General features: G+C 43.5%; 1 protein-coding gene across 2 annotated transcripts; it reads left to right on the forward strand.

The window, feature by feature from the left end:
• Positions 1-14,689, forward strand: LOC106608957 (serine protease HTRA3). 2 transcript variants are annotated; one of them, XM_014207211.3, is made up of 9 exons: positions 1-1,683; positions 8,102-8,201; positions 8,474-8,696; positions 11,649-11,843; positions 12,064-12,096; positions 12,341-12,536; positions 12,808-12,865; positions 12,960-13,055; positions 13,319-14,689. In XM_014207211.3, exons 1-9 carry the CDS (start codon positions 1,263-1,265, stop codon positions 13,485-13,487), a joined length of 1,491 nt encoding a protein of 496 aa, XP_014062686.1. In that variant the 5' UTR covers positions 1-1,262; the 3' UTR covers positions 13,488-14,689. The 2 variants fall into 2 exon arrangements, with proteins under 2 accessions (XP_014062686.1, XP_014062688.1); XM_014207213.3 differs by having other exon boundaries at positions 3-1,683; positions 12,422-12,536.
• Positions 14,690-24,854: the final 10,165 nt, after the last annotated feature.

Genomic DNA, 24,854 nt, shown 5'->3' on the forward strand with positions numbered 1-24,854 from the left:
AGAAAGAAAGAAAGAAAGAAAGAAAGAAAGAAAGAAAGAAAGAAAGAAAGAAAGAAAGAAAGAAAGAAAGAAAGAAAGAAAGAAAGAAAGAAGTATGTGCTAAAAACAGAACCACATCTGCAATTATGTCTGTACTGGCAGGTCATCTTAAATTGTCCTTAAAAGGGGTACTTATAAAAACATGGTACTATACAGCATGTGTCCCAAATGGCACATAGGGCCCATAAGGCTCAAAAGTAGTCTGCTATATAGGAAATATGGTGCCATTTGGGACGTAACCACGCACTCATTCACATCCAGACTGAGGAATGGATTACTTAATGTTTTGAAAAGGAAAAAAATAGAACGTGTCAGATCAGTCACTAGCTGCATGGATGCCCATGTTGTTTGACAGAGACCCAATAATTTACATCAGTTATTTCGACACTTTTTTGGCCCCCAGTATAATATTGTCCAGGTTGTGTTGCTACTGACAACAACGTTCATTTCCAAATCAGGCATCTCAAGGTATGATGACAACGTTCATGCTAGATATGATAAAGAGTAGACCGAAGAGTTATGCGTGGTCAAGAGGATCCAACTCTCCGCTTCCTGGGGTCGCGTTTTTATCGTCAAAGACCTACTTTGCGGAGCTACTTTGGCTTAGTTTATTAATTCGACGATTTTAAAAACAAGCACACATAAAACTTGAAAAATACAAATAAAATCATCGAAGATAACACACAATAATGTCTGGGATTTATTTCCATTGTTGTCCTCCTGTGACATGGTGGTTGGTCAAGATCACTTGCGCTTTGGAGGGGCAGATCCAGACCAGACGCAACGAATGATGTTGGATCTTCAAAAACCTGAAAAAACAAAAGACACCGCACGGCTGTACTGAGACTCATTGGTGTTCATTGCAAATATAGCGACAGTGCATCGATTAGACGCACAATAACGGCATATTTGGGATCAGTTTCCACTTCTTTGGGATAACGTTTCCAATTTAATCTGGACCAAGAACGGGCTGCATATGAGTTGAGAACTTTCCAGTTTTAAGAAAATCCCGGATATCTGCCCTGCAAGCGTAACTTTTATCTCAACAGTCCTGTGATAGAGATGCGTAAAAGTGTGGAGTGTTGCTCGTTGTTCAATCTTCCCAAATTACCCGCGACCGTTTTACCACCGAACATGACCGTGTAAATACTTAGCCTAACATTATTTGTTATTATTTTATAGTTTTTATTTTATCATATCTCCACTGCACTTGATCGCAAACGATGCAGGTCCTACTGTTTGCTACCGTTCTTTACTATATCGTGAACTTCGTCGGGGCTGAGCCCAAACCAAAATGCCCAGAGCGGTGCGACGTGAGCATTTGCCCCAGCCCTAGCTGCGCGATGGGGTACGTTCCAGACCGATGCAACTGCTGCCTGGTTTGCGCCCAGGGAGAAAGCGACCCATGCGGGCGCAAAGATGACCTACCCTGCGGCGATGGACTCGAATGCAAGCACCCGGCCGGAAAGCGGCTAGCCAAGGGCTTTTGTCAGTGCAAATTGGGTCACAAAGTTTGCGGCAGTGACGGCATTACCTATGGGAACGTGTGTCAGCTGAAGGCGCAGAGTAGGAAGGCTCTGCAGCAGGGGCTGCCCGCCATCAACTCGGTCCAGAAGGGACCATGCGAAATCAACAATAACAAAGGTAAGTCATTTGTGTCTAAAAAGAAAACAACAACAACAATAACAGCTGCAACATATAGGCATACTGTAGCTCAACATGAATCAGTAACAGCAGAAATGTATAGGCTGCATACACAGTTGCACTTCATGCAATAGACATGGATGGATAATTTAATAGATGTACTACTTTTTGGGGGACTCAATGCTCAATGCACTATATAGGGAATAGGGTTCCATTAGAGACATAAATATAGTCTAGGCTAGAGGAATATAATTAGCAACCCCTAAACCCCTCCTTTGTCGAAAGGGGCAGACAGCAGACTGTCTGGGTCATTAAAGTTAAACCCTACAACTTTGCCCCTAGACACTGACCTGAGGCCAGGTTTGTGGTTCTCCAAATCATTTAGTTTAAGATTGGGGGAGCGAAACTGATCACCATAATTATTCTCAGCCAGACTCCCTATAGATTACAGTGTCGCATGATAAAACTAATGACCAGCCAGTGAATGACTGAGTTCACTTGTCAGAATGTAGTGTTTGTTTTCCTGTCTATTTTTTATTAGCATTTCCTGTGTTCTTTTTTCCTCCTAATACCCAGCAAAAACAAAAGCGTTTAGTGTGAAAAAAAAAACAGAAAAAAAAACAAAAGTATTATTATTATCGTATGTGCATTGTAGTGGCCATTAGGTAAAATAAACATGACAGTAAATGGGGACACTAGACAAAAAACATAGGTGGCACATCCTGATGTCCACTACAGAGGACATTTATTATTGTTATTTAGCTCTTATTGTTTTTTAGCTCGTATATAATGTGAACAAAATTACAGCTAGCACATATGTTTTGTATTTCTATGTTCATGTTCTAGTTTTGTATTTCTATGTTGGTGTTGTTTGGGATGATCTCCAATTAGAGGCAGCTGGTCCTCGTTGTCTCTAATTGGAGATCATACTTAAGTAGGGGTTTTTTCCACCTGGGTTTGTGGGAGATTAATTTTGAGTAGTGTGTGTTTCACCTCTGTGTCACGGTTTGTTGTTTTTGTCATTAAGTTTATTTATGTAGTGCATAGTTTCACAGTATAAATAAAATGTGGAACGACACACACACTGCACTTTGGTCCGCTCCTCTCTACGACAACCGTGACAGAATCTCCCACCACCAATGGACCCAGCAGAGTGCCCAGGAGAAACAGGAATGGACCTGGGAAGAGATATTGGACGGGAAAGGACCCTGGAGGCAGGCTGGGGTTGGCAGAGTCAGGTTGGAGACCTGAGCCAACACCCCGTGCTTACTGTGGGGAGCGAGTGACGAAGCAAGCACAGTGTGATGGGCACTGTGTCGCCAGTGCGCATTCACAGCCCGGTGCGATCTGTGCCCCGCATTTGTCGAGCTAGGTTGAGCATCCAGCCAGGACGGGTTGGTCCAGCTCTACGCGCGAGACCTCCAGTGTGCCTCCACGGCCCAGTATATCCTGCCTGCCCCACGTACCCGGCCTCCAGTGAGTCTATCCAACCTGGTACGCCCTGTGCCTGCTCCTCGCACTTGCCCTGAGGTGCGTGTTACCAGTCTGGCGCCACCTGTGCCAGCCCCACACATCAGGCCTCCAGTGCACATTCCCAGTCCGGTGTGTCCTGTTCCTGCTCCCCGCACTTGCCCTGAGGTGCGTGTCACCAGTCTGGCGCCACCTGTGCCAGCCCCACGCATCAGGCCTTCAGCCCGCCTGCCCAGTCCGGGGTGTCCTGTACCTGCTCCCCGCACTTGCCCTGAGGTGCGTGTTACTAGTCTGGCACCACCTGTGCCAGCCCGACGCATCAGGCCTCCAGTGCGCATTCCCAGTCCAGAGCTTCCGGCGACAGTTCCCAGTCCAGAGCTTCCGGCGACAGTTCCCAGTCCGGAACCTCCTGAGACGGCCCCCAGTCCGGAACCTCCTGAGACGGCCCCCAGTCCGGAACCTCCAGAGACGGCCCCCAGTCCGGAACCTCCAGAGACGGCCCCCAGTCCGGAACCTCCAGAGACGGCCCCCAGTCCGGAACCTCCAGAGACGGCCCGCAGTCCGGAACCTCCAGAGACGGCCCGCAGTCCGGAACCTCCAGAGACGGCCCCCAGTCCGGAACCTCCAGAGACGGCCCCCAGTCCGGAACCTCCAGAGACGGCCCCCAGTCCGGAACCTCCAGAGACGGCCCGCAGTCCGGAACCTCCAGAGACGGCCCGCAGTCCGGAACCTCCGGTGATGATCCGCAGTCCAGAACCTCCGGTGATGATCCACGGTCCGGGTCCTTCGGCGACGATCCAGAGTCCGGTGACACAAAAGCGGAGGGATCAGCGGGCGGAGCGGAGGTTACGTCCCTTTTTTTTGTGTGTTGGTGCGTTCGGAGTCCGCACCTTTGAAGGGGGGGTACTGTCACGTCCTGACCATAGAAAGCTGTTATTTTCTATGGTAGAGTAGGTCAGGGCGTGACAAGGGGGTTTTCTAGTTTAGTTTTCTGTTGTTATGTTCTAGTTTTGTATTTCTATGTTGGGTTTTGTTTGGGATGATCTCCAATTAGAGGCACCTCGTTGTCTCTAATTGGAGATCATACTTAAGTAGGGTTTTTCCCACCTGGGTTTGTGGGAGATTGTCTTTGAGTTAGTGTATGTTTCACCTCTGCGTCACGGTTTGTTTTGTTATTCAGTTTATTTATATGTATTGCATAGTTTCACAGTTCAATAAAAATGTGGAACGATAATCACGCTGCACTTTGGTCCGCTCCTTCCTACAACACCTGTGACATATACACTACCGTTCAAAAGTTTGGGCTCACTTAGAAATGTCCTTGTTTTTGAAAGAAACTCCAGGATGCTGGCCTTCTAGGCAGAGTTCCTTTGTCCAGTGTCTGTGTTCTTTTGCCCATCTTAATCTTTTATTTTTATTGGCCAGTCTGAGATATGGCTTTTTCTTTGCAATTCTGCCAAGGAGGCCAGCATTCCGGAGTTGCCTCTTCACTGTTGACGTTGAGAATGGTGTTTTACAGGTACTATTTAATGAAGCTGCCAGTTGAGGACTTGTGAGGCGTCTGTTTCTCAAACTAGACACACTAATGTACTTGTTCTCTTGCTCAGTTGTGCACCGGGGCTTCCCACTCCTCTTTCTATTCTGGTTAGAGCCAGTTTGCGCTGTTCTGTGAAGAGAGTAGTACACAGCGTTGTACAACATCTTCAGTTTCTTGGCCATTTCTCGCATGGAATAGACTGACGAGTTTCAGAAGAAAGTTCTTTGTTTCTAGCCATTTTGAGCCTGTAATCGAACCCACTAGTGCTGATGCTCCAGATACTCAACTAGTCTAAAGAAGCCCAGTTTTATTGCTTCTTTAATCAGAACAAAAGTTGTCAGCTGCTGTGCTAACATAATTGCAAAAGGGTTTTCTAATTATCAATTAGCCTTTTAAAAGGATAAACTTGGATTAGCTAACACAACGTGCCATTGGAACGCAGTGGTGATGGTTGCCGATAATGGGCCTCTGTATGCCTATGTAAATATTGCATAAAAAATCTGCCGTTTCCAGCTACAATAGTCATTTACAACATTAACAATGTCTACACTGTATTTCTGATCAATTTGTTATTTTAAAGTACAAAAAATGTGCTTTTCTTTCAAAAACAACGACATTTCTAAGTGACCCCAAACTTTTGAATGGTAGTGAATATGTGTATGATATTAGCATATGATGAGTACTGTTTACATTTTTGTCTTTACTTCTCAGATCCCACGTACATTTCACTTGCCTCTCACGTCTCAGTCTATATGGCTATGTTTAAACAGGCAGGCCAATTCTGATCTTTTTCCACTAATGGATCTTTTGATCAACCATAAAAATTGGGCAAAAGATCAGAATTACTCACTCTTACTTACTTCAGTCAAATACTATATCATCATATGAACCCATTCAACTTACAACATGTATTTCAAGTCATCCTTGAGTTATTTCAGATAGGCCTACTACCACTTTAGACTAAACCTAAAATGATCTTGTCATTATCATTAGAATGGGCTGTCCTTCAGGCTAATGACATGTTTAGTATCTTCAAACTGTTCTTCGATCAAAAAACACATTTTCCAGAGTCATCTCAAAGCTTTTTGTCCACCACTCAGGATAATAGCAGCCTGCAGTCCCAGATTTGTTTGTAATGATTTGTTACTCTCATATGGTTATTGTTGGCAAAACAGCACAAACAAATCTGGGAGCAGGCTAGAATAATAGCCGAGTTGGATTTTTCCATGGTTACTGCCAAGATTGTGCCATCCACTGGTTTGGTTTTCTAATGCTTGGTTAGCCAACTGAAGAGGGCCAATTTGTAGCCTAGTGCTGAAATATGCTCTTCTGAGATTCCCCTTTGCTTGCGTGTTTAATTCTCCACTCCCATAGCCAACAATTTCCGATTGGTTAGGAGGATGACCATAGCCAAATATTTGATTAGCAAATGGATAGGATGTGTTGGGAAAAGTTCTAAAATGTAGAGCCAGATGTAGAGCCATGTAGAGTCTAAAATGTAGAGCCAGATGTAGAGCCATGTAGAGTCTAAAATGTAGAGACCGATGTAGAGCCATGTAGAGTCTAAAATGTAGAGCCAGATGTAGAGCCATGTAGAGTCTAAAATGTAGAGCCAGGTGTAGAGCCATGTAGAGTCTAAAATGTAGAGCCAGATGTAGAGCCATGTAGAGTCTAAAATGTAGAGCCAGATGTAGAGCCATGTAGAGTCTAAAATGTAGAGCCAGGTGTAGAGCCATGTAGAGTCTAAAATGTAGAGCCAGATGTAGAGCCATGTAGAGTCTAAAATGTAGAGACCGATGTAGAGCCATGTAGAGTCTAAAATGTAGAGCCAGATGTAGAGCCATGTAGAGTCTAAAATGTAGAGCCAGGTGTAGAGCCATGTAGAGTCTAAAATGTAGAGCCAGATGTAGAGCCATGTAGAGTCTAAAATGTAGAGCCAGGTGTAGAGCCATGTAGTGTCTAAAATGTAGAGCCAGATGTAGAGTCTAAAATGTAGAGACCGATGTAGAGCCATGTAGAATCTTAAGTGTAGAGCCATGTAGAGTCTAAAATGTAGAGACCGATGTAGAGCCATGTAGAGTCTAAAATGTAGAGCCAGATGTAGAGCCATGTAGAGTCTAAAATGTAGAGCCAGATGTAGAGCCATGTAGAGTCTAAAATGTAGAGCCAGGTGTAGAGCCATGTAGAGTCTAAAATGTAGAGCCAGGTGTAGAGCCATGTAGTGTCTAAAATGTAGAGACCGATGTAGAGCCATGTAGAGTCTAAAATGTAGAGCCAGATGTAGAGTCTAAAATGTAGAGACCGATGTAGAGCCATGTAGAATCTTAAGTGTAGAGCCATGTAGAGTCTAAAATGTAGAGCCAGATGTAGAGCCATGTAGAGTCTAAAATGTAGAGACAGGAGTTTTTCCCTAGCCATGTGACCTGACTAAGAAAAACTCTGGACCGTAGTTATAGGAAGTTTTTCCTGAGCAGGTCATCTGTGCAGGAAAAACTCCTGGCCCTGCTAACACTGCATGAGATGAATAGGAGTAACTGAATGGACATCATGCTTTTCATATTTAGGTCACTAGTACACCGCCAGCTAGTTCCAGGACAGGGTGTGTTGTTTGTTTGCTCTCTAAAATCAGCTGTGTAACCTGACTGTTTATACGAGCCAAGGCGATCACACACACATACGCACGCATACATGCATGCACATACACGCACACACACATAGCCAAGGCAGTCTAGTCACAGGAAGCCACGGTCAGCTGAGGAGAACGAACGCCAGTCAGCGGAGCAGACCGCCATGTGCTGGAAATAACCGACTGTAATTAACATTAGTTTACTGCAGCACGCCACACACACAAACCCACACACTCATGCACAGGCCACTAAGGCTTTTTCATGGCCCTGAAGGAGCGCAGCCCGGCAAAACTACCCGGCTGTTTTTAGACCAAATTACTGAGGTTTCATGTAGGAAGGGGTGGAGTATAGAAAAAAAATATTGCAGGGTATTGCAAAGGAAGTTCACCTAAGAACCTGTACTTGTCGGACTAAAGAAATATGTGTCATTGCTATTTTGATGTTGTTGTTGCTGTTCTTGTGGCTATTTTTAAAGTCAAATTTTTTTCGGACCACTTGATCAAACCTGAAACCACTCCTGGCCCCAGTTACTTTGTGACCACTTTTAAGCAGTGCATTTAATAAAAGCGTTATACAACATTATAAAGGCTCATACATGCTTATAACAAGTTATACATCATTATATGTGGATGGTTTAAGTAAAGCGTTTCCAATATATTTTTTTCTGCACATAAGGTTGCAGGTAACATGTTAAGAAGCAATAGTACTATTGTTAGAGAGGTGATAGTGTAGAGGAGTGAATGTGTTATATTATTAACATGAGTAATTCTTCCTGCTAGTATAGGTACTTCACACCCCACCAGTCCCAGGTACAAGTTTAACTTCATAGCTGACGTGGTTGAGAAGATTGCGCCGGCTGTTGTCCACATTGAACTTTTCCTCAGGTACGGTGTGTTTGTGTAGGCAGACTCAGACACAATTTTATGTAGTCGCACTACAGTGTGTGTTGTGTCTGTAAAGTATATGTAATGATGGTTGAACCAAAATAATCCTTTTTATCACATATAACTTACTGGTAGTAACTTCACAACAGTGTAGATCTTATGTAATCTTTCATCATAAGCAATAAACACAAAACACATCACAGTAAACTCTTGTCTTGTTGTTGTTCTATCTTGACCTCTTTTGAGCTCTATATTGACCTCTTGACCCCCAGGCACCCTCTGTTCGGCCGGAATGTCCCTCTGTCCAGTGGGTCAGGCTTTGTGATGTCAGACACAGGTTTGATAGTGACCAACGCCCATGTAGTCTCCAGCACCAGGCCTGTGTCGGGCCGTCAGCAGCTCAAGGTCCAGATGCACAATGGTGACGTCTACGAAGCGACCATCAAGGACATCGATAAGAAGTCAGACATCGCCACCATCAAAGTCAACCCACTGGTGAGAGGAGTGTCTCAGGATTGTGGTCAATTTCGTTTCAATTCCAATCAATTCAGGAAGTACACTGAAATTCCAAATCCAATTGTTGTTTACTTTCTGAATTAGATATTGCGTAAGAGTCAGACAAAAGACATGCTGCTTTTTTTGTCTTAGGCATGTTCTTATGCATAGCCCTATTGTCAAATCTCTAGACCTATTGTTCATTGTAACGAGACATATGTGACAACAATGTTTGTGGTTAGAGGAAGACTGACACTGTATTTTTTCAAATGGAACCATCCAAATACTATGTTCTGGTTCACATAATAGCTGTATTGTATTCTACAATATGGTCTTACTGTTAAATACAGGGGGAATAGGAACAAAGAAACAGCAAAGAAAAGAAAAAAGCAGGGGGAATTCCTGTATGTTAATGAGTTGAATAGCTATTTGGATGGATGTCATGAATGTCTGAGGTCACAAATAGTTATGACTGATGTCATATCCTGTTTGTGATAGGATTAAACAGGCGTGGTGAAACACAGTTCAATTCAATTCCTCCCTGGGTGTAGCTGAATGTTTTAGGCCCAGGTGCATAGTTTATGACACGGACCCTACCACTTTAGGGATAAGTAGGGAGATTTTAAGATGGGCCAGTCAACCATATTACGTAAGTGTTCAGTCAACGAAAGCCCCTAAAGTCTCCAAAACAATGGATCGGCCTACAGAGAGAAAGACAGGGAAACGCGTGAGCAGTGAGAAAGACCTCAAAGAATTCCTACACAGCCCGGTCCCTCTCTTTATCTCTATTTCTGAATCTCACATCACGATATGACTCAGAAACATGTACAGTGAGGGAAAAAAGTATTTGATCCCCTGCTGATTTTGTACATTTGCCCACTGACAAAGAAATGATCAGTCTATAATTTTAATGGTAGGTTTATTTGAACAGTGAGAGACAGAATAACAACAAAAAAATCCAGAAAAACGCATGTCAAAAATGTTATAAAATTATTTGCATTTTAATGAGGGAAATAAGTATTTGACCCCTCTGCAAAACATGACTTACTAATTGGTGGCAAAACCCTTGTTGGCAATCACAGAGGTCAGACGTTTCTTGTAGTTGGCCACCAGGTTTGCACACATCTCAGGAGGGATTTTGTCCCACTCCTCTTTGCAGATCTTCTCCAAGTCATTAAGGTTTCGAGGCTGATGTTTGGCAACTCGAACCTTCAGCTCCCTCTACAGATTTTCTATGGGATTAAGGGCTGGAGACTGGCTAGGCCACTCCAGGACCTTAATGAGCTTCTTCTTGAGCCACTCCTTTGTTGCCTTGGCCGTGTGTTTTGGGTCATTGTCATGCTGGAATACCCATCCACGACCCATTTTCAATGCCCTGGCTGAGGGAAGGAGGTTCTCACCCAAGATTTGACGGTACATGGCCCCGTCCATCGTCCCTTTGATGCGGTGAAGTTGTCCTGTCCCCTTAGCAGAAAAACACCCCCAAAGCATAATGTTTCCACCTCCATGTTTGATGGTGGGTATGGTGTTCTTGGGGTCATAGGCAGCATTCGTCCTCCTCCAAACATGGCGAGTTGAGTTGATGCCAAAGAGCTCCATTTTGGTCTCATCTGACCACAACACTTTCACCCAGTTGTCCTCTGAATCATTCAGATGTTCATTGGCAAACTTCAGACGGGCATGTATATGTGCTTTCTTGAGCAGGGGGACCTTGCGGGCGCTGCAGGATTTCAGTCCTTCACGGTGTAGTGTGTTACCAATTGTTTTCTTGGTGACTATGGTCCCAGCTGCCTTGAGATCATTGACAAGATCCTCCCGTGTAGTTCTGGGCTGATTCCTCACCGTTCTCATGATCATTGCAACTCCACGAGGTGAGATCTTGCATGGAGCCCCAGGCCGAGGGAGATTGACAGTTCTTTTATGTTTCTTCCATTTGCGAATAATCGCACCAACTGTTATCACCTTCTCACCAAGCTGCTTGGCGATTGTCTTGTAGCCCATTCCAGCCTTGTGTAGGTCTACAATCTTGTCCCTGACATCCTTGGAGAGCTCTTTGGTCTTGGCCATGGTGGAGAGTTTGGAATCTGATTGATTGATTGCTTCTGTGGACAGGTGTCTTTTTTACAGGTAACAAACTGAGATTAGGAGCACTCCCTTTAAGAGTGTGCTCCTAATCTCAGCTCGTTACCTGTATAAAAGACACCTGGGAGCCAGAAATCTTTCTGATTGAGAGGGGTCAAATACTTATTTCCCTCATTAAAATTCAAATCAATTTATAACATTTTTGACATGCGTTTTTCTGGATTTTTTTGTTGTTATTCTGTCTCTCACTGTTGAAATAAACCTACCATTAAAATTATAGACTGATCATTTCTTTGTCAGTGTGCAAACGTACAAAATCAGCAGGGGATCAAATACTTTTTTCCCTCACTGTATTCTAGTGTCAAAATGTACTACAAAGTTTAAAAAGGATAATTAATATACAAATATTGAAAGCATTTAATGAGACAACTAAAAGATGTGCAACATAAAAATATTGTCTCAATTACGTTGTGTAATTTATTGACAGTCTCTAACTAGCCCCAGAGATAGGCTATCTATCCAATGTCAAACCAACTTTGCCAAGGTTGCACACCAGCCAGCTGAAGCTAATTGGCGAAAGAAGTTAGCTAGCCTAGGCGACTTCAAGACACAAGTTATCTGGAAGGGTTAGTGACTGTAACTGTGTACTAAATGTACAAACGCTTGCCACATGCGAACACACACACAAGAGACACCCAAATTAAACCAACCCCCCAGACAACTCTCGTTTGGTGTCAGTCATGTCCGCTGCATTTCTTAATGGCCAGGCTGAAAAATGAGTCCAAATCAGGAAATTCAGCACCCCTTTAAAGCTTCTCTCCGGCCCTCTCTCCCTCTCTCCTCTTTCTCTATCCCCTTCCTCCCTCTCAGAAAAAGCTCCCGGTGCTGTTGCTAGGCCACTCGGCCGACCTTAGACCTGGTGAGTTTGTGGTTGCCATTGGCAGCCCCTTCGCTCTCCAGAACACGGTTACCACAGGGATCGTGAGCACTGCACAGAGAGACGGGAAGGAGCTGGGCATCAGAGACTCTGACATGGACTATATACAGACGGACGCCATCATCAACGTGAGACAATCAATTCAATACAATTTAGCTTAACTTTATTTAAAGGGCAATTATAGCAGACTTCACTTATAACCAACTCAAAAGGCTGTCTAGCTGTCTGTTTTGACATTTTAGAAGAGGGCATGTATGATCATAGAGATCAAATACACAGACAAATATATACACATCCCATTGATTGACTGAATAATTGATTGATTTATTGTTTTTGATATTTTCTCAGTATGGAAATTCAGGCGGACCTCTTGTTAACTTGGTAAGTGTTATGTCAGCCCCCAACACTTTTTCACGATCTTCACTGTGATAATATTGAGTAGAAGCAGTAGTGAGACAGCCGTAGAGCTTTTAAAATACACTAGTATGAAAGTATCCCAAGATGGCCATCTTTTTGGTCACGTTACCAGGATGTTAATGTCTATTGTAGTGTTCTATTTAATTCAATGGAGCCAGCTCTGTTCTAAACCCCTTATAACCTTTCACCCTGTATTGTCTGCCATCAGGACGGGGAGGTGATCGGTATCAGTTGTGATCCAGTTCCTATTCGTAACACTCTGTTAAGTTGTTTGTCTGACTGCCACCAGGACGGGGAGGTGATTGGCATCAACACTCTGAAAGTGGCTGCTGGGATCTCCTTCGCCATCCCTTCTGATAGGATCACGCGCTTCCTCAAGGAATCAATGGACAAGCAGAGCAAAGGTAGGCCCGCCCCTCCCCTCCCCTCTGATAGGACAACACACTTCCTCAACGAATCAATGGACACGAAAAGTAAAGCCAGGCCCGCCCCTCGTGTATATGATAGGATAACACTCTTCCTCAACGAATCAATGGACAAGCAGAGCAAAGGTAACTATGTCTGAGATAGCCAGACAGCTATTAGCTACTAGTATGATCACATTATAATTCAACAAAGGCAAATTATGTATTATTATGTATGTTAAAGGCAAATTATTGTTTTTTTATTTTAAAGAAGTGAGATCATTGAAGATACGGTTCATTGGAATAAGGATGCTCACCATCAACCCAGCGTAAGTCTTATACAAGCATGACACTGTGCAATACTACAGTTACCAATAATACTGTGTTAAACTAAGACAGACGTTTCTAATTCGTCTTGTGTAGGCTGGTTGAGGAGCTGAAGCAGCAGAACTCAGACTTCCCTGATGTCTCTAGTGGGATCTACGTCCATGAAGTTGTGCCTCACTCTCCTGCACAGAAGTAGGTGGCCTCAAAGCTACCATACACTGTCAAAGCTACCATACACTGTGCAAATAGCATAGTTTCCCTGACAAGGGTCAAGATGACTTCGTATGGAAATTTAGCATGGACTATTTCATTACATCTCTTGGTTTTCTTAAAGGAGTAATTTATCACTCACTTTCATACTTTTAATATCTTTACCCAAGTGTCTCTCTTTGCACTATAGCCTTTCCCATCTCAAAATAATGTGTTTTTACCCTCATCCTCCTTTCTACACACAGAGGTGGTATCAGAGACGGTGACATCATCGTGAAGCTGAACGGCCGTCCTCTGCTGACCACAGCTGACCTACAAGGGGCGCTCACGGAGGAGACAGCCCTGCTGCTGGAGGTCAGGAGGGGCAACGACGACCTGCTCTTCAACATCCAGCCTGATGTCATTATGCAGTAACCCAGTAATCATGAAGACAATGGCCAGGAGTACTGTATTCAAGATATATTTCTATCGGAACATTCTGTAAACGTTACAACGTCACTCGTGAACATGCTCCCAGCTGTTCAACATCGAGCCAGACGACGTCTTCATGCCGTAATCACAGCAACCGTGGTGTGGAACCCGGGAGACTGAAAAAGTAGAATGACCAAACAAAATAAAACAAAACAAAAACTCTGGTTGAGAGCCCTATACACTGATAAAGCTGCCCCTATAGTTACTGATCTAAGGTCAATTTGTATTTGTTTTGGGAGGGTAAAACTGATCCTAACTCAGTGCCTAAAGGGTGACTTTTAACTACTCAGAGCCACGGAGAGAACGATCAACAAAAACAAGTCAAGAAACAGAAAACTGTGTTTGTTGGAACCTTGATCTGGAAACAAGAGACTGACTGACCCTTGCTTGGTAAATCCAGCCAGAAAACTCTGGAATCTGGATGCATTTAGGACTGAATGTTGGAACGCCCAGCGAAATGAAACACTTGATTTTTAGTATTGTTGTTTTTGTGTTTTGTATCATCTGTCTTTGTCAAAGCATACTAGCTGTTTTTTGAGACTCACTTACTCCCAATGCAACTGATCATTGGTAAGACAAGTTTAGCATATAGTTAATTCAAAGATTTGTCCATTGTTACACTGCTTTTATAGGCTTTGTTATCTGTTGAACAGAACTTATTTCTGTACATGCGAGTACAGTAGCTATGTGTCCAATGCTTTCAGTTTGAAACCATTCCATAACCAACTGTGAATGTTGTTTTTTTGGTCAGTTATAAGTTGAAAGAAAGACCAAATTTTTATTCAACTGGTAAAATGTAAGCAAATGTCTGTTTGAATCTCACTGTTACTGGATTCTTGATGTCTTCTACTATAACCGACCCATTGGGAACACTTTACATTAATGTCCTAAGGGTTTATAAAGGGTTTGTAAAGGTGTTATAAGCAGTTTTATAAACACTTTACAATATTGACCTGTGCTTATAGCATGAATAAATAAATTCCCTTTACAGTCAGTTACTTATATCTTAATCATCATGACTTAAGAACAGATTGAATGTTTACAAATCTGGATTCCTTACCAACAGGCTATGTCAATGGGAGTGATTGTTTTAGTTTTTGCTACTTTTATAATGTGTATAAAATAAAATAAATTGCTGTATAGGACGTTCTTGCATTGATCCAGTGAGACGTGTGTGCGTACATGCGTGTGTGGGTGTGATTCCTTTGACAACATTCTGCTGTACTTGGACATGGTTGACGAGGAAGCTAGGAATGTTTACTGCTGCAGGCTGTAAGGAGCTTAGCCTTGTTTAAGTACAATCAGGTTATTGTGGCTGCTACGCACGCACGCACACAAACACACACACTGAAGGGGGCATACTTTTCCATCCTCCACCAGCACAATCAGTCATGGGGTAAGGTGAAGACGTATTTATGTTAAGTTAAGGGTCCTAAAAATAGTCATACAGTTTTACTTGTCTTGTCACAGGTCATAAATGTATGTCTGATGTCCTAGGAGGATGTCTGGAAGGACTATTCTGGTCCGCCAGAGAGTCTGTGTATTGTTGGCTAATCTCCTTAATGCAGCTACTGCTAAGTTAGCTCTGTATACAAACTTGACATGTTGCTATGACAGAAAGACAATTCCAACAAAGATTTAATTGCAACTCATATTTAAGTGGGTGCTCATGCTGGCCCCTTTTTTCCCCATTTCTGATATGATGGATTGTTGGCTCCAAGGACCCTTTGATTTATTTACCTAAGAGGATGAGTTGAGCATGTTGGAAGTCTTGCAACTAGCTTGGAAAGACAGTACCGTGCAGTATCGAAGAGTCCTCACTGCTGCTCGATGATCCTATTTTTCCAACTTAATTGAGGAAAATAAGAACAATCCAAAATGTATTTTTGATACTGTCACAAAGCTAACTAAAAAGCAGCATTCCCCAAGAGAGGATGGCTTCTACTTCAGCAGTGATAAATTCATGAACTTCTCTGAGGAAAAGCTCATGATCATTTGAAAGCAAATTACGGACTCCTCTTTAAATCTGCGTATTCCTCCAAAGTTCAGTTGTCCTCGGTCTGCATAACTCTGCCAGGACCTAGGATCAAGGGAGACACTCAAGTGTTTTAGTACTATATCTCTTGATACGATGATGAAAATAACCATGGCCTCTAAACCTTCAAGCTGCAAACTAAACTACTGAAAGAGCTGCTTCCTATGCTTAGCCCTCCTATGTTGAACATAATGAACGGCTCTCTATCCACTGGATGTGTACCAAACTCACTAAAAGTGGCAGTAATAAAGCCTCTCTTGAAAAAGCCAAACCTTGACCCAGAAAATATATAAAACTATCGGCCTATATCGAATCTCCCATTCCTCTCTTCCTCTGCGAAACGCTTCAGTCTGGTTTTAGACCCCATCATAGCACTGAGACTGCACTTGTGAAGGTGGTAAATTACCTTTTAATGGCATCAGACCGAGGCTCTGCATCTGTCCTCATGCTTCTAGACCTTAGTGCTGCTTTTGATACCATCGATCACATCATTCTTTTGGAGAGATTGGAAACTCAAATTGGTCTACATGGACAAGTTCTGGCCTAGTTTAGATCTTATCTGTCGGAAAAATATATCAGTTTGTCTCTGTGGATGGTTTGTCCTCTGACAAATCAACTGTAAATTTCGGTGTTCCTCAAGGTTCCGTTTTAGGACCACTATTATTTTCACTAAATATTTTACCTCTTGGTGATGTCATTCGGAAACATAATGTTAACTTTAACTGCTATGCGGATGACACACAGCTGTACATTTTGATGAAACATGGTGAAGCCCAAAATTGCCCTAGCTGGAAGCCTGTGTTTCAGACATAAGGAAGTGGATGGCTGAAAATGTTCTACTTTTAACCTCAGACAAAACAGAGATGCTTGTTCTCGGTCCCAAGAAACAAAAAGATTTTCTGTTGAATCTGACAATTAATCTTGATGGTTGTACAGTCGTCTCAAATAAAACTGTAAAGGACCTCTGCGTTACTCTGGACCCTGATCTCTCTTTTGACGAACATATCAAGACTGTTTCAAGGACACAGCTTTTTTCCATCTACGTAACATTGCAAAAATCAGAAACTTTCTGTCCAAAAATGATGCAGAAAGATTAATCCATGCTTTTGTCACTTCTAGGTTAGACTACTGCAATGCTCTACTTTCCAGCTACCCGGATAAAGCACTAAATAAACTTCAGTTAGTGCTAAACATGGCTGCTAGAATCTTAACTAGAACCAAAAAATGTGATCATATTACTCCAGTGCTAGCCTCTCAACACTGGCTTCCTGTTAAGGCAAGGGCTAATTTCAAGGTTTTACTGCTAACCTACAAAGCATTACATGGGCTTGCTCATACCTATCTTTCCGATTTGGTCCTGCCATACATACCTACACGTACGCTACGGTCACAAGACGCAGACCTCCTAACTGTCCCTAGAATTTCTAAGCAAACAGCTGGTGACAGGGCTTTCTCCAATAGAGCTCCATTTTTATGGAATGGTCTGCCTACCCATGTGAGAGAAGCAGACTCAGTCTCAACCTTTAAGTCTTTATTGAAGACTCATCTCTTCAGTAGGTCCTATGATTGAGTGTAGTCTGGCCCAGGAGTGTGAAGGTGAACGGAAAGGCACTGGAGCAACGAACCGCCCTTGCTGTCTCTGCCTAGCCGGTTCCCCTCTCTCCACTGGAATTCTCTGCCTCTAACCCTATTACAGGGGCTGAGTCACTGGCTTACTGGTGCTCTTCCATGCCGTCCCTAGGAGGGGTGCGTCACTTGAGTGGGTTGAGTCACTGACGTGATCTTCCTGTCTGGGTTGGCGCCCCCCTTGGGTTGTGCCATGGCGGAGATCTTTGTGGGCTATACTCGGCCTTGTCTCAGGATGGTAAGTTGGTGGTTTAAGATATCCCTCTAGTGGTGTGGGTGCTGTGCTTTGGCAAAGTGGATGGGGTTATATTCTGCCTGTTTGGCCCTGTCCGGGGGTATCGTCGGATGGGGCCACAGTGTCTCCCGACCCCTCCTGTCTCAGCCTCCAGTATTTATGCTGCAGTAGTTTATGTGTCGGGGGGCTAGGGTCAGTCTGTTATATCTGGAGTATTTCTACTGTCTTACCCAGTGTCCTGTGTGAATTTAAGTATGCTCTCTCTAATTCTCTCTCTCTTTCTTTCTCTTTCTCTCTTCTTTCTTTCTTTCTTTCTTTCTTTCTTTCTTTCTTTCTTTCTTTCTTTCTTTCTTTCTTTCTTTCTTTCTTTCTTTCTTCTCTCTCTCTCTCTCTCGGAGGACCTGAGCCCTAGGACCATGCCTCAGGACTACCTGGCCTGATGACTCCTTGCTGTCCCCAGTCCACCTGGCCGTGCTGCTGCTCCAGTTTCAACTGTTCTGCCTGCGGCTATGGAACCCTGACCTGTTCACCGGACGTGCTACCTGTCCCAGACCTGCTGTTTTCAACTCTCTAGAGACAGCATCAGCGGTAGAGATACTCTGAATGATCGGCTATGAAAAGCCAACTGACATTTACTCCTGAGGTGCTGACCTGTTGCACCCTCGACAACCACTGTGATTATTATTATTTGACCCTGCTGGTCATCTATGAACATTTGAACATCTTGGCCGTGTTCTGTTATAATCTCCACCCGGCACAGCCAGAAGAGGACTGGCCACCCCTCATAGCCTGGTTCCTCTCTAGGTTTCTTCATAGGTTCTTGCCTTTCTAGGGAGTTTTTCCTAGCCACCATGCTTCTACACCTGCATTGCTTGCTGTTTGGGGTTTTAGGCTGGGTTTCTGTATAGCACTTTGAGATATCAGCTGATGTAAGAAGGGCTTTATAAATACATTTGATTTGATTCTCTCCCTGTACCCGGTGAATAGGGCTATACATGTAACTGCAGATCCATTGTTTATGAAGTATAACAACCTTATTGGGTGTGCCTCGACTAATAGTCTTCTCAGTGTGAAGTCTCTCTTGGATCTCATAAAACAATAAAATGATTTTCGTCTGGGTTCAGTAGTCCCCCATCAATATTGACTATACGACTTAGGTCATGGTTTATCCATCTTGCTCAAGCATAACCCTCCTGAAACCCTTTATGAATATTATCATCACAATAGGGTGTTGACTTGCCCCTCAACTTCACTCTTAACCCAATGAGTAACCAATCACCATTTGGAACTTGGAACAGATCCCCCAAAGAGTAAGGAACAGCCAAGGAACACGTTTGGTTTAAAGCTTTGTGATTCCAGAAACGATTTCTAGGTAAAAGGTATTAAAAAGAAACTCAATCTATTCTCCACCCTGCTTTAGTTTGAGTCGCTCAAACAAAGAGAAGAAACCAGGGGCCATATGTATCAAGCGTCTCAGAGTAGAATAGCTGATATAGGATCAGGTCCCTCCTGTCCAAATAATCTAATTTATTATGACCTAAAATGCTAAACTGATGCTACATTAGCACTCCTATGCTTTCTCAATAAATGTCCTTATTCCAGAGGTTGAAACATTGAAGAAAGTCCAGATAGAAATACATCATGTTGAACAGATAATATTCTTTGTCACAGAGCATAATCTATCATGTCTGCTCTATAAATTACATTTCTATCTGCAACACTGTAACATTTCAGCCTTATGAACATGCACATTTCGGTTTAGCTGAGTATGTACATTGGAAGATTTACTCAGACATACAGGAGATTTGTTGGTAGTTAAGACAACGACATCAGATATGGGTGATTCTGCAGAAGTGGTGCAAATTACAGTCCCACCCCAAAAAACAATGAAAAAAAACTGTTATTTCTAATTCAATCCAAGGTAATAACAAGCATCTTGTTAAATTAATATAGTATAAAGTCATTGTTTGTACAGTTATTTCTATTGAGAGGTGGCTGTCCCAAACCCTGACTCCTAAACTTAAACTTAAAATACTGATCTAATAAGTTGTTTTGAAAACATTTTTATATCTTTCTCTTAAAAATGCTGTCCCACCTTTTGAGGTCACTACCGAAACACACACTTTAAAAGACTGTAGAATGAATGTGCCTTAAACTACGACCCTACAAATATCACCAGGTGATGGGATTGCACCCCTCTCCAGCATGGCCACATGATGAGTAGTCTATCTGAAAACATTTTGGAGAAATTTAGGGAGCAAGTTGATAAATCTTCATCTTTTTAAGAAGTATTACTACCGACTGAACATCTAATATATCAAGAAATATGTAAAGTATGGTTATGGGACAAAAAAAAAGAAGCAAATTTGCTGTCCATTAAAATAACATCAAATTGATCAGAAATACAAGGTAGACATTGTTAATGTTGTAGATGACTATTGTAGATGGAAACAGAGTATTTTTTATGGAATATCTACATAGGCGTACAGAACTGTTGTTCTGATTAAAGAAGCAATAAAACTGGCCTTCTTTAGACTAGTTGAGTATTGTCACGCCCTGACCAGGTGAACTCGGGTATTTTGGGTCAGGGTGTGTCATGTTGGGTATTTTTCCTTGGTTTGTTTTCTATGTTAGCGTTATAGCCTTGTGTTAGCTCTATGTGGTTTATTTCTAGGTTGGGTTCTGTCGATTCCCAATCAGAGACAGCTGTCGCTAGTTGTCTCTGATTGGGATCACATTTAAGTTCCTTTTTTCCCCACGCTGTTTGTGGGGTGTTGTCTCTTTGTTTTTGAGCAGTTAACGTATCGGCATTTTCTTGATTTTGTGTACGTGTTTATTTCAGTGTAAAGAATAAACATGTGTTCGCTCCCAGCTGCGTTTTGGTCCACTTCCTCATCACCCGACGACGATCGTTACAAGTATCTGGAGCATCAAGCATTTGTGGGTTTGATTACAGGCTCAAAATGGCCAGAAACAAATAACTTTCTTCTGAAACTCACCAGTCTATTCTTGTTCTGAGAAATGAAGGCTATTCCATGCGATAAATTGCCAAGAAATTGAAGATCTCGTACAACGCTGTGTACCACTCCCTTCACAGAACACCGCAAACTGGCTCTAAACAGAATAGAAAGAGGAGTGGGCTTTTCTTTCAAAAACAAGGACATTTCTAAATGACCCCAAACTTTTGAAGGGTAGTGTATATTTGCTGGGATGTACATCTGTCCAAATGAAAGATAGCCAGCCATATGTTAGCTATGGAGATTCTTTAAAGTTCAAAATAAGTCAAAATTGTACAAACCGAAATGGTCACAACCGAAACAATTGACACAGTAGAGATATAGAGATCCATTTAAAAGTTACATGCTCCATGCTCTACTTACTGAGCTACAGAGGACCACCACATAAAGTTGAAGTCAGAAGTTTACATACACCTTAGCCAAATACATTTAAACTCAGTTTTTCACAATTCCTGACATTTAATCATAGTAAAAATGCCCTGTCTTAGGTCAGTTAGGATCTCCACTTTATTTTAAGAATGTGAAATGTCAGAATAATACTAGAGAGAATGATTTATTTCAGCTTTTATTTCTTTCATCACATTCCCAGTGGGTCAGAAGTTTACATACAGTCAATTACTATTTGGCATTGCCTTTAAATTGTTTAACTTGGGTCAAACGTTTCGGGTAGCCTTCAACAAGCTTCCCACAATACATTTGCCCATTCCTCCTGACAGAGCTGGTGTAACTGAGTCGGGTTTGTAGGCCTCCTTGCTCACACACGCTTTTTCAGTTCTGGCCACAACGGACTGTGGAGCGTCGCAGGAGGTTCCGAACTGTGGACCGTCGCAGGGGGTTCCGGACTGTGGGCCGTCGCAGGGGGTTCCGGACTGAGGGCCGTCGCAGGGGGTTCCAGACTGGGGACCGTCGCAGGGGGTTCCGGACTGGGGACCGTCGCCGGAAGCTCCGGACTGGGGACCGTCGCCGGAGGCTCTGGACTGGGGACCGTCGCCAGAGGCTCCGGACTGTTGACACGCACTTCAGGGCGAGTGCAAGGAGCAGGCACAGGACGTACCGGACTGGGGAGGCGCACTGGAGGCCTGATGCGTGGAGCCGGCACAGGTTGCACCGGACTGGTGACACGCTCTTCAGGGCGAGTGCGGGGAGCAGGCACAGGACGTACCAGACTGGGGAGGCGCACTGGAGGCCTGATGCGTGGAGCCGGCACAGGTTGCACCGGACTGGTGACACGCTCTTCAGGACGAGTGAGAGGAGCAGGTACAGGACGTACCGGACTGGGGAGGTGCACTGGGGGCCTGATGCGTGGGGCCGGTACAGGTTGCACCGGACTGGTGACACGCTCTTCAGGGCCAGTGCGAGGAGCAGGCACAGGATGTACCGGACTGTGGAGGCGTACTGGAGGTCTGGTGCATAGAGCTGGCACAAATTGTCCCGGACAGATGACACACTCCCCACGGCAAGTGCTGGGAGCTGGCACAGAACGTACTGGGCTGTGGAGGCACACTGGAGACCTGGTGTGTAGAACCGGCACAAATTGTACTGGAACAATGACACACTTCGCACGGCGAGTGCGGGGAGCTGGTGCAGGATGTACTGGGCTGTGGAGGCGCACTGGAGACCTGGTGCGTAGAACTGGCACAAATTACACACCTCAGGGCGAGTGCGTGGAGGAGACACAGGACGTACCGGACTGGGGAGGCGCACTGGAGGCCAGATGCGTGAAACCGGTGCAGATGACACCGGACTGATGTCGTACTCCTCAGCACGCCCACGCTGCAGCTCTCTCATCGCCACCACCTCTCTCCGGAATCTTTCATCGAGTTCCTCCTTCGACTCCCTGACGGTGTCTGGCTCATTCCTCGGCTCCGCTGACCACCCCGTGTGCCCCCCCCCCCCCCCCCCCCGGCAAAAATTCGGGCTGTCTTTTGGGCTGTCTTTGTGGCCGCGAACCCCGGCATCGTCACTGTCCTCCCTTCTCTCCCTGCGTCTGCTTCAACGGCAAGCTTTCGTATCTTGCCAAGACTTCCTCCCAAGTCCAGGATATTCTCTCCTCGATCTCCTCGTAAGTCCAGGAGGCCATCTCCTCCTGGGCACGTTGCTTGGTCCTGTTGTGGTGGGATCTTCTGTCACGGCTGTGTGGAGAGACGGACCAAGGCACAGCGTGCTCTAAGTTCCACATCTTTATTTTTGTGAAACTTACAAAACAAAAAGGAAACAAACAATGAACCGTAACATAAGACGTGCAGCATGCACTAACTCAAAATAAGATCCCACAAAAACCAGTGGGGAAATGGCTGCCTAAATATGATCCCCAATCAGAGACAACGATAAACAGCTGCCTCTGATTGGGAACCATACCAGGCCAACATAGACATAAAACAACCAAGGTTACCCATCCTAGTCACACCCCGACCTAACCAACATAGAGAATAAAAGGCTCTCTATGGTCAGGGAGTGACAGATTTATACAACCAACATTATACATTTACAGAGAACAATAGAGATTATATTTCTCTAAATTCATGTAAAGGTTTTGAAAATCAGGTTAAAAATTATGTTTTTGCTATTTTGTTAATTTGGTATGCAAATATATATTTGTTAATGAATCTGTAATAGAAGGTTAAACAAAATTATGGTTCTCTCTTTACTGCAACTTGTTGATACATTACATTAATGAAATTACATATATTACAGTGGGGTGGTATGTAATTCTGGTATGCAAATACAAACAAAGTGTGTGAGTAGTATATACATCTACCTGACATATCCTGAAAGTTTGGGAAAAATAGGCTAGCCCCATTTTGCCCCACTTCTGTAAAATTACCTATATAGGCCATGGTAATACTAGCCTTTCAGCCCAGTTCCTATAAGTCTTGGCACAGAGCGAGGCCGCCGAACTCCAGTTTCCCAGCCCTAACCTCAAACCCCAATCTGTGTGGGTAACTGATGAATCCAATATGGACGTAGGAGCCATGTGATTTAGTGTATTGCTCCGTCATGGATATATAATAAAGTATTACAGAAGCATTCCTAAACCCCAGATATTAGATTTCCAGACTGTGTCGAAGGAAAGCTAGTTTTCAGATGGTTCGATCATGGTTTTTGCAACATCGACTTTGTATGTATGAGTCTCGCATGGGAGTACTTTTAATGAACTTGAACTTAGTATAACTTATGGGCAATGCCAAGATAAGGAGGATGGTGTTATAACTTTATAGCATCAATGATTATATATACTGAATCTATGAACTTAGATACAATATACTTAAACTAAAACTTGAACCTAATCTGGGTAACTACCATAATAGGAGTTTGACAGATTATAAAACACTGTTTTTCTCCATCCTGAGAATCTCCATGATGACAGAAACCAAATATAATCAGATAACAACCATACTGTTGACTTTGGCTAACCAAACCACAGATATATCTAATAAATGTATCACTTCACTTCTCATTTCACAATCCGCCCAATGAATGATAATCCTCTGCATTCTAAACTGCCATCTTTCATGACTCAGAAGGAAAATTGGCAGAAAACTTAATTTACATTTTAGTTAAAATGCAAGCTAGCTAATATGGGGTGGGAAAGTCAGTGAAGTCAGTGGAAAATGTCCAAAGGGGATCATAGAGCATGTATTTGGGAGAGGAGAGTTGAGGCCAAAGATCCTTCCCACATAAGAAGGCTTGCATCTCCTGTGCAATTGGTCTTGGTTTGGCTCTCTTTCTTGTAACCCTGTGTGTGTGTGTGTGTGTGTGTGTGTGTGTGTGTGTGTGTGTGTGTGTGTGTGTGTGTGTGTGTGTGTGTGTGTGTGTGTGTGTGTGTGTGTGTGTGTGTGTGTGTGTGTGTGTGTGTGTGTGTGCGTGCGTGTGCGTGCGTGCGTGTGTGTGTGTGTGTGTGTGTGTGTGTGTGTGTGTGTGCGTGTGTGTGTGCGTGCATGCGTGCGTCTCATCTCTGTCAGCTCTAATTTTAAAGCCAACGTATAATTTAATGTTTACGAAATAAACGCTGGAGAGGACTGATACTATAAATGGTGAAGTGCTTTTACTATAGTGTATACAGGCTTAACTCGCTGGTGTCACTTTAAAAATAAGTGTTGATAGATTCTGCCTCTCTCATAGAAGGACATGGTCCTAGCACTAGAGATACAGATTGACTAATGTTTAGATTTCTCCTTAAACTGGCCTATGAAAGTGTGAGTGTTTTGCAATTGTGGTTAAAGAGAAAATAGATATAAAAGTCATGTCAACATCTACCTTAGGAAATGTAAATTTAACAGAGTTGAGAAACCAACATGCAAGCGGTGAAACTAACCGACAACAAACTCTCACTTCTCCTGCATATGTGATAAATATGTCTCACTTCTGCATATGTGATGAATATGTCGCACTTCTCC

This window comes from Salmo salar, chromosome 07 (assembly GCF_965601325.2).
Source record: "Salmo salar chromosome 07, fSalSal1, whole genome shotgun sequence".
Taxonomy (NCBI): domain Eukaryota; kingdom Metazoa; phylum Chordata; class Actinopteri; order Salmoniformes; family Salmonidae; genus Salmo; species Salmo salar.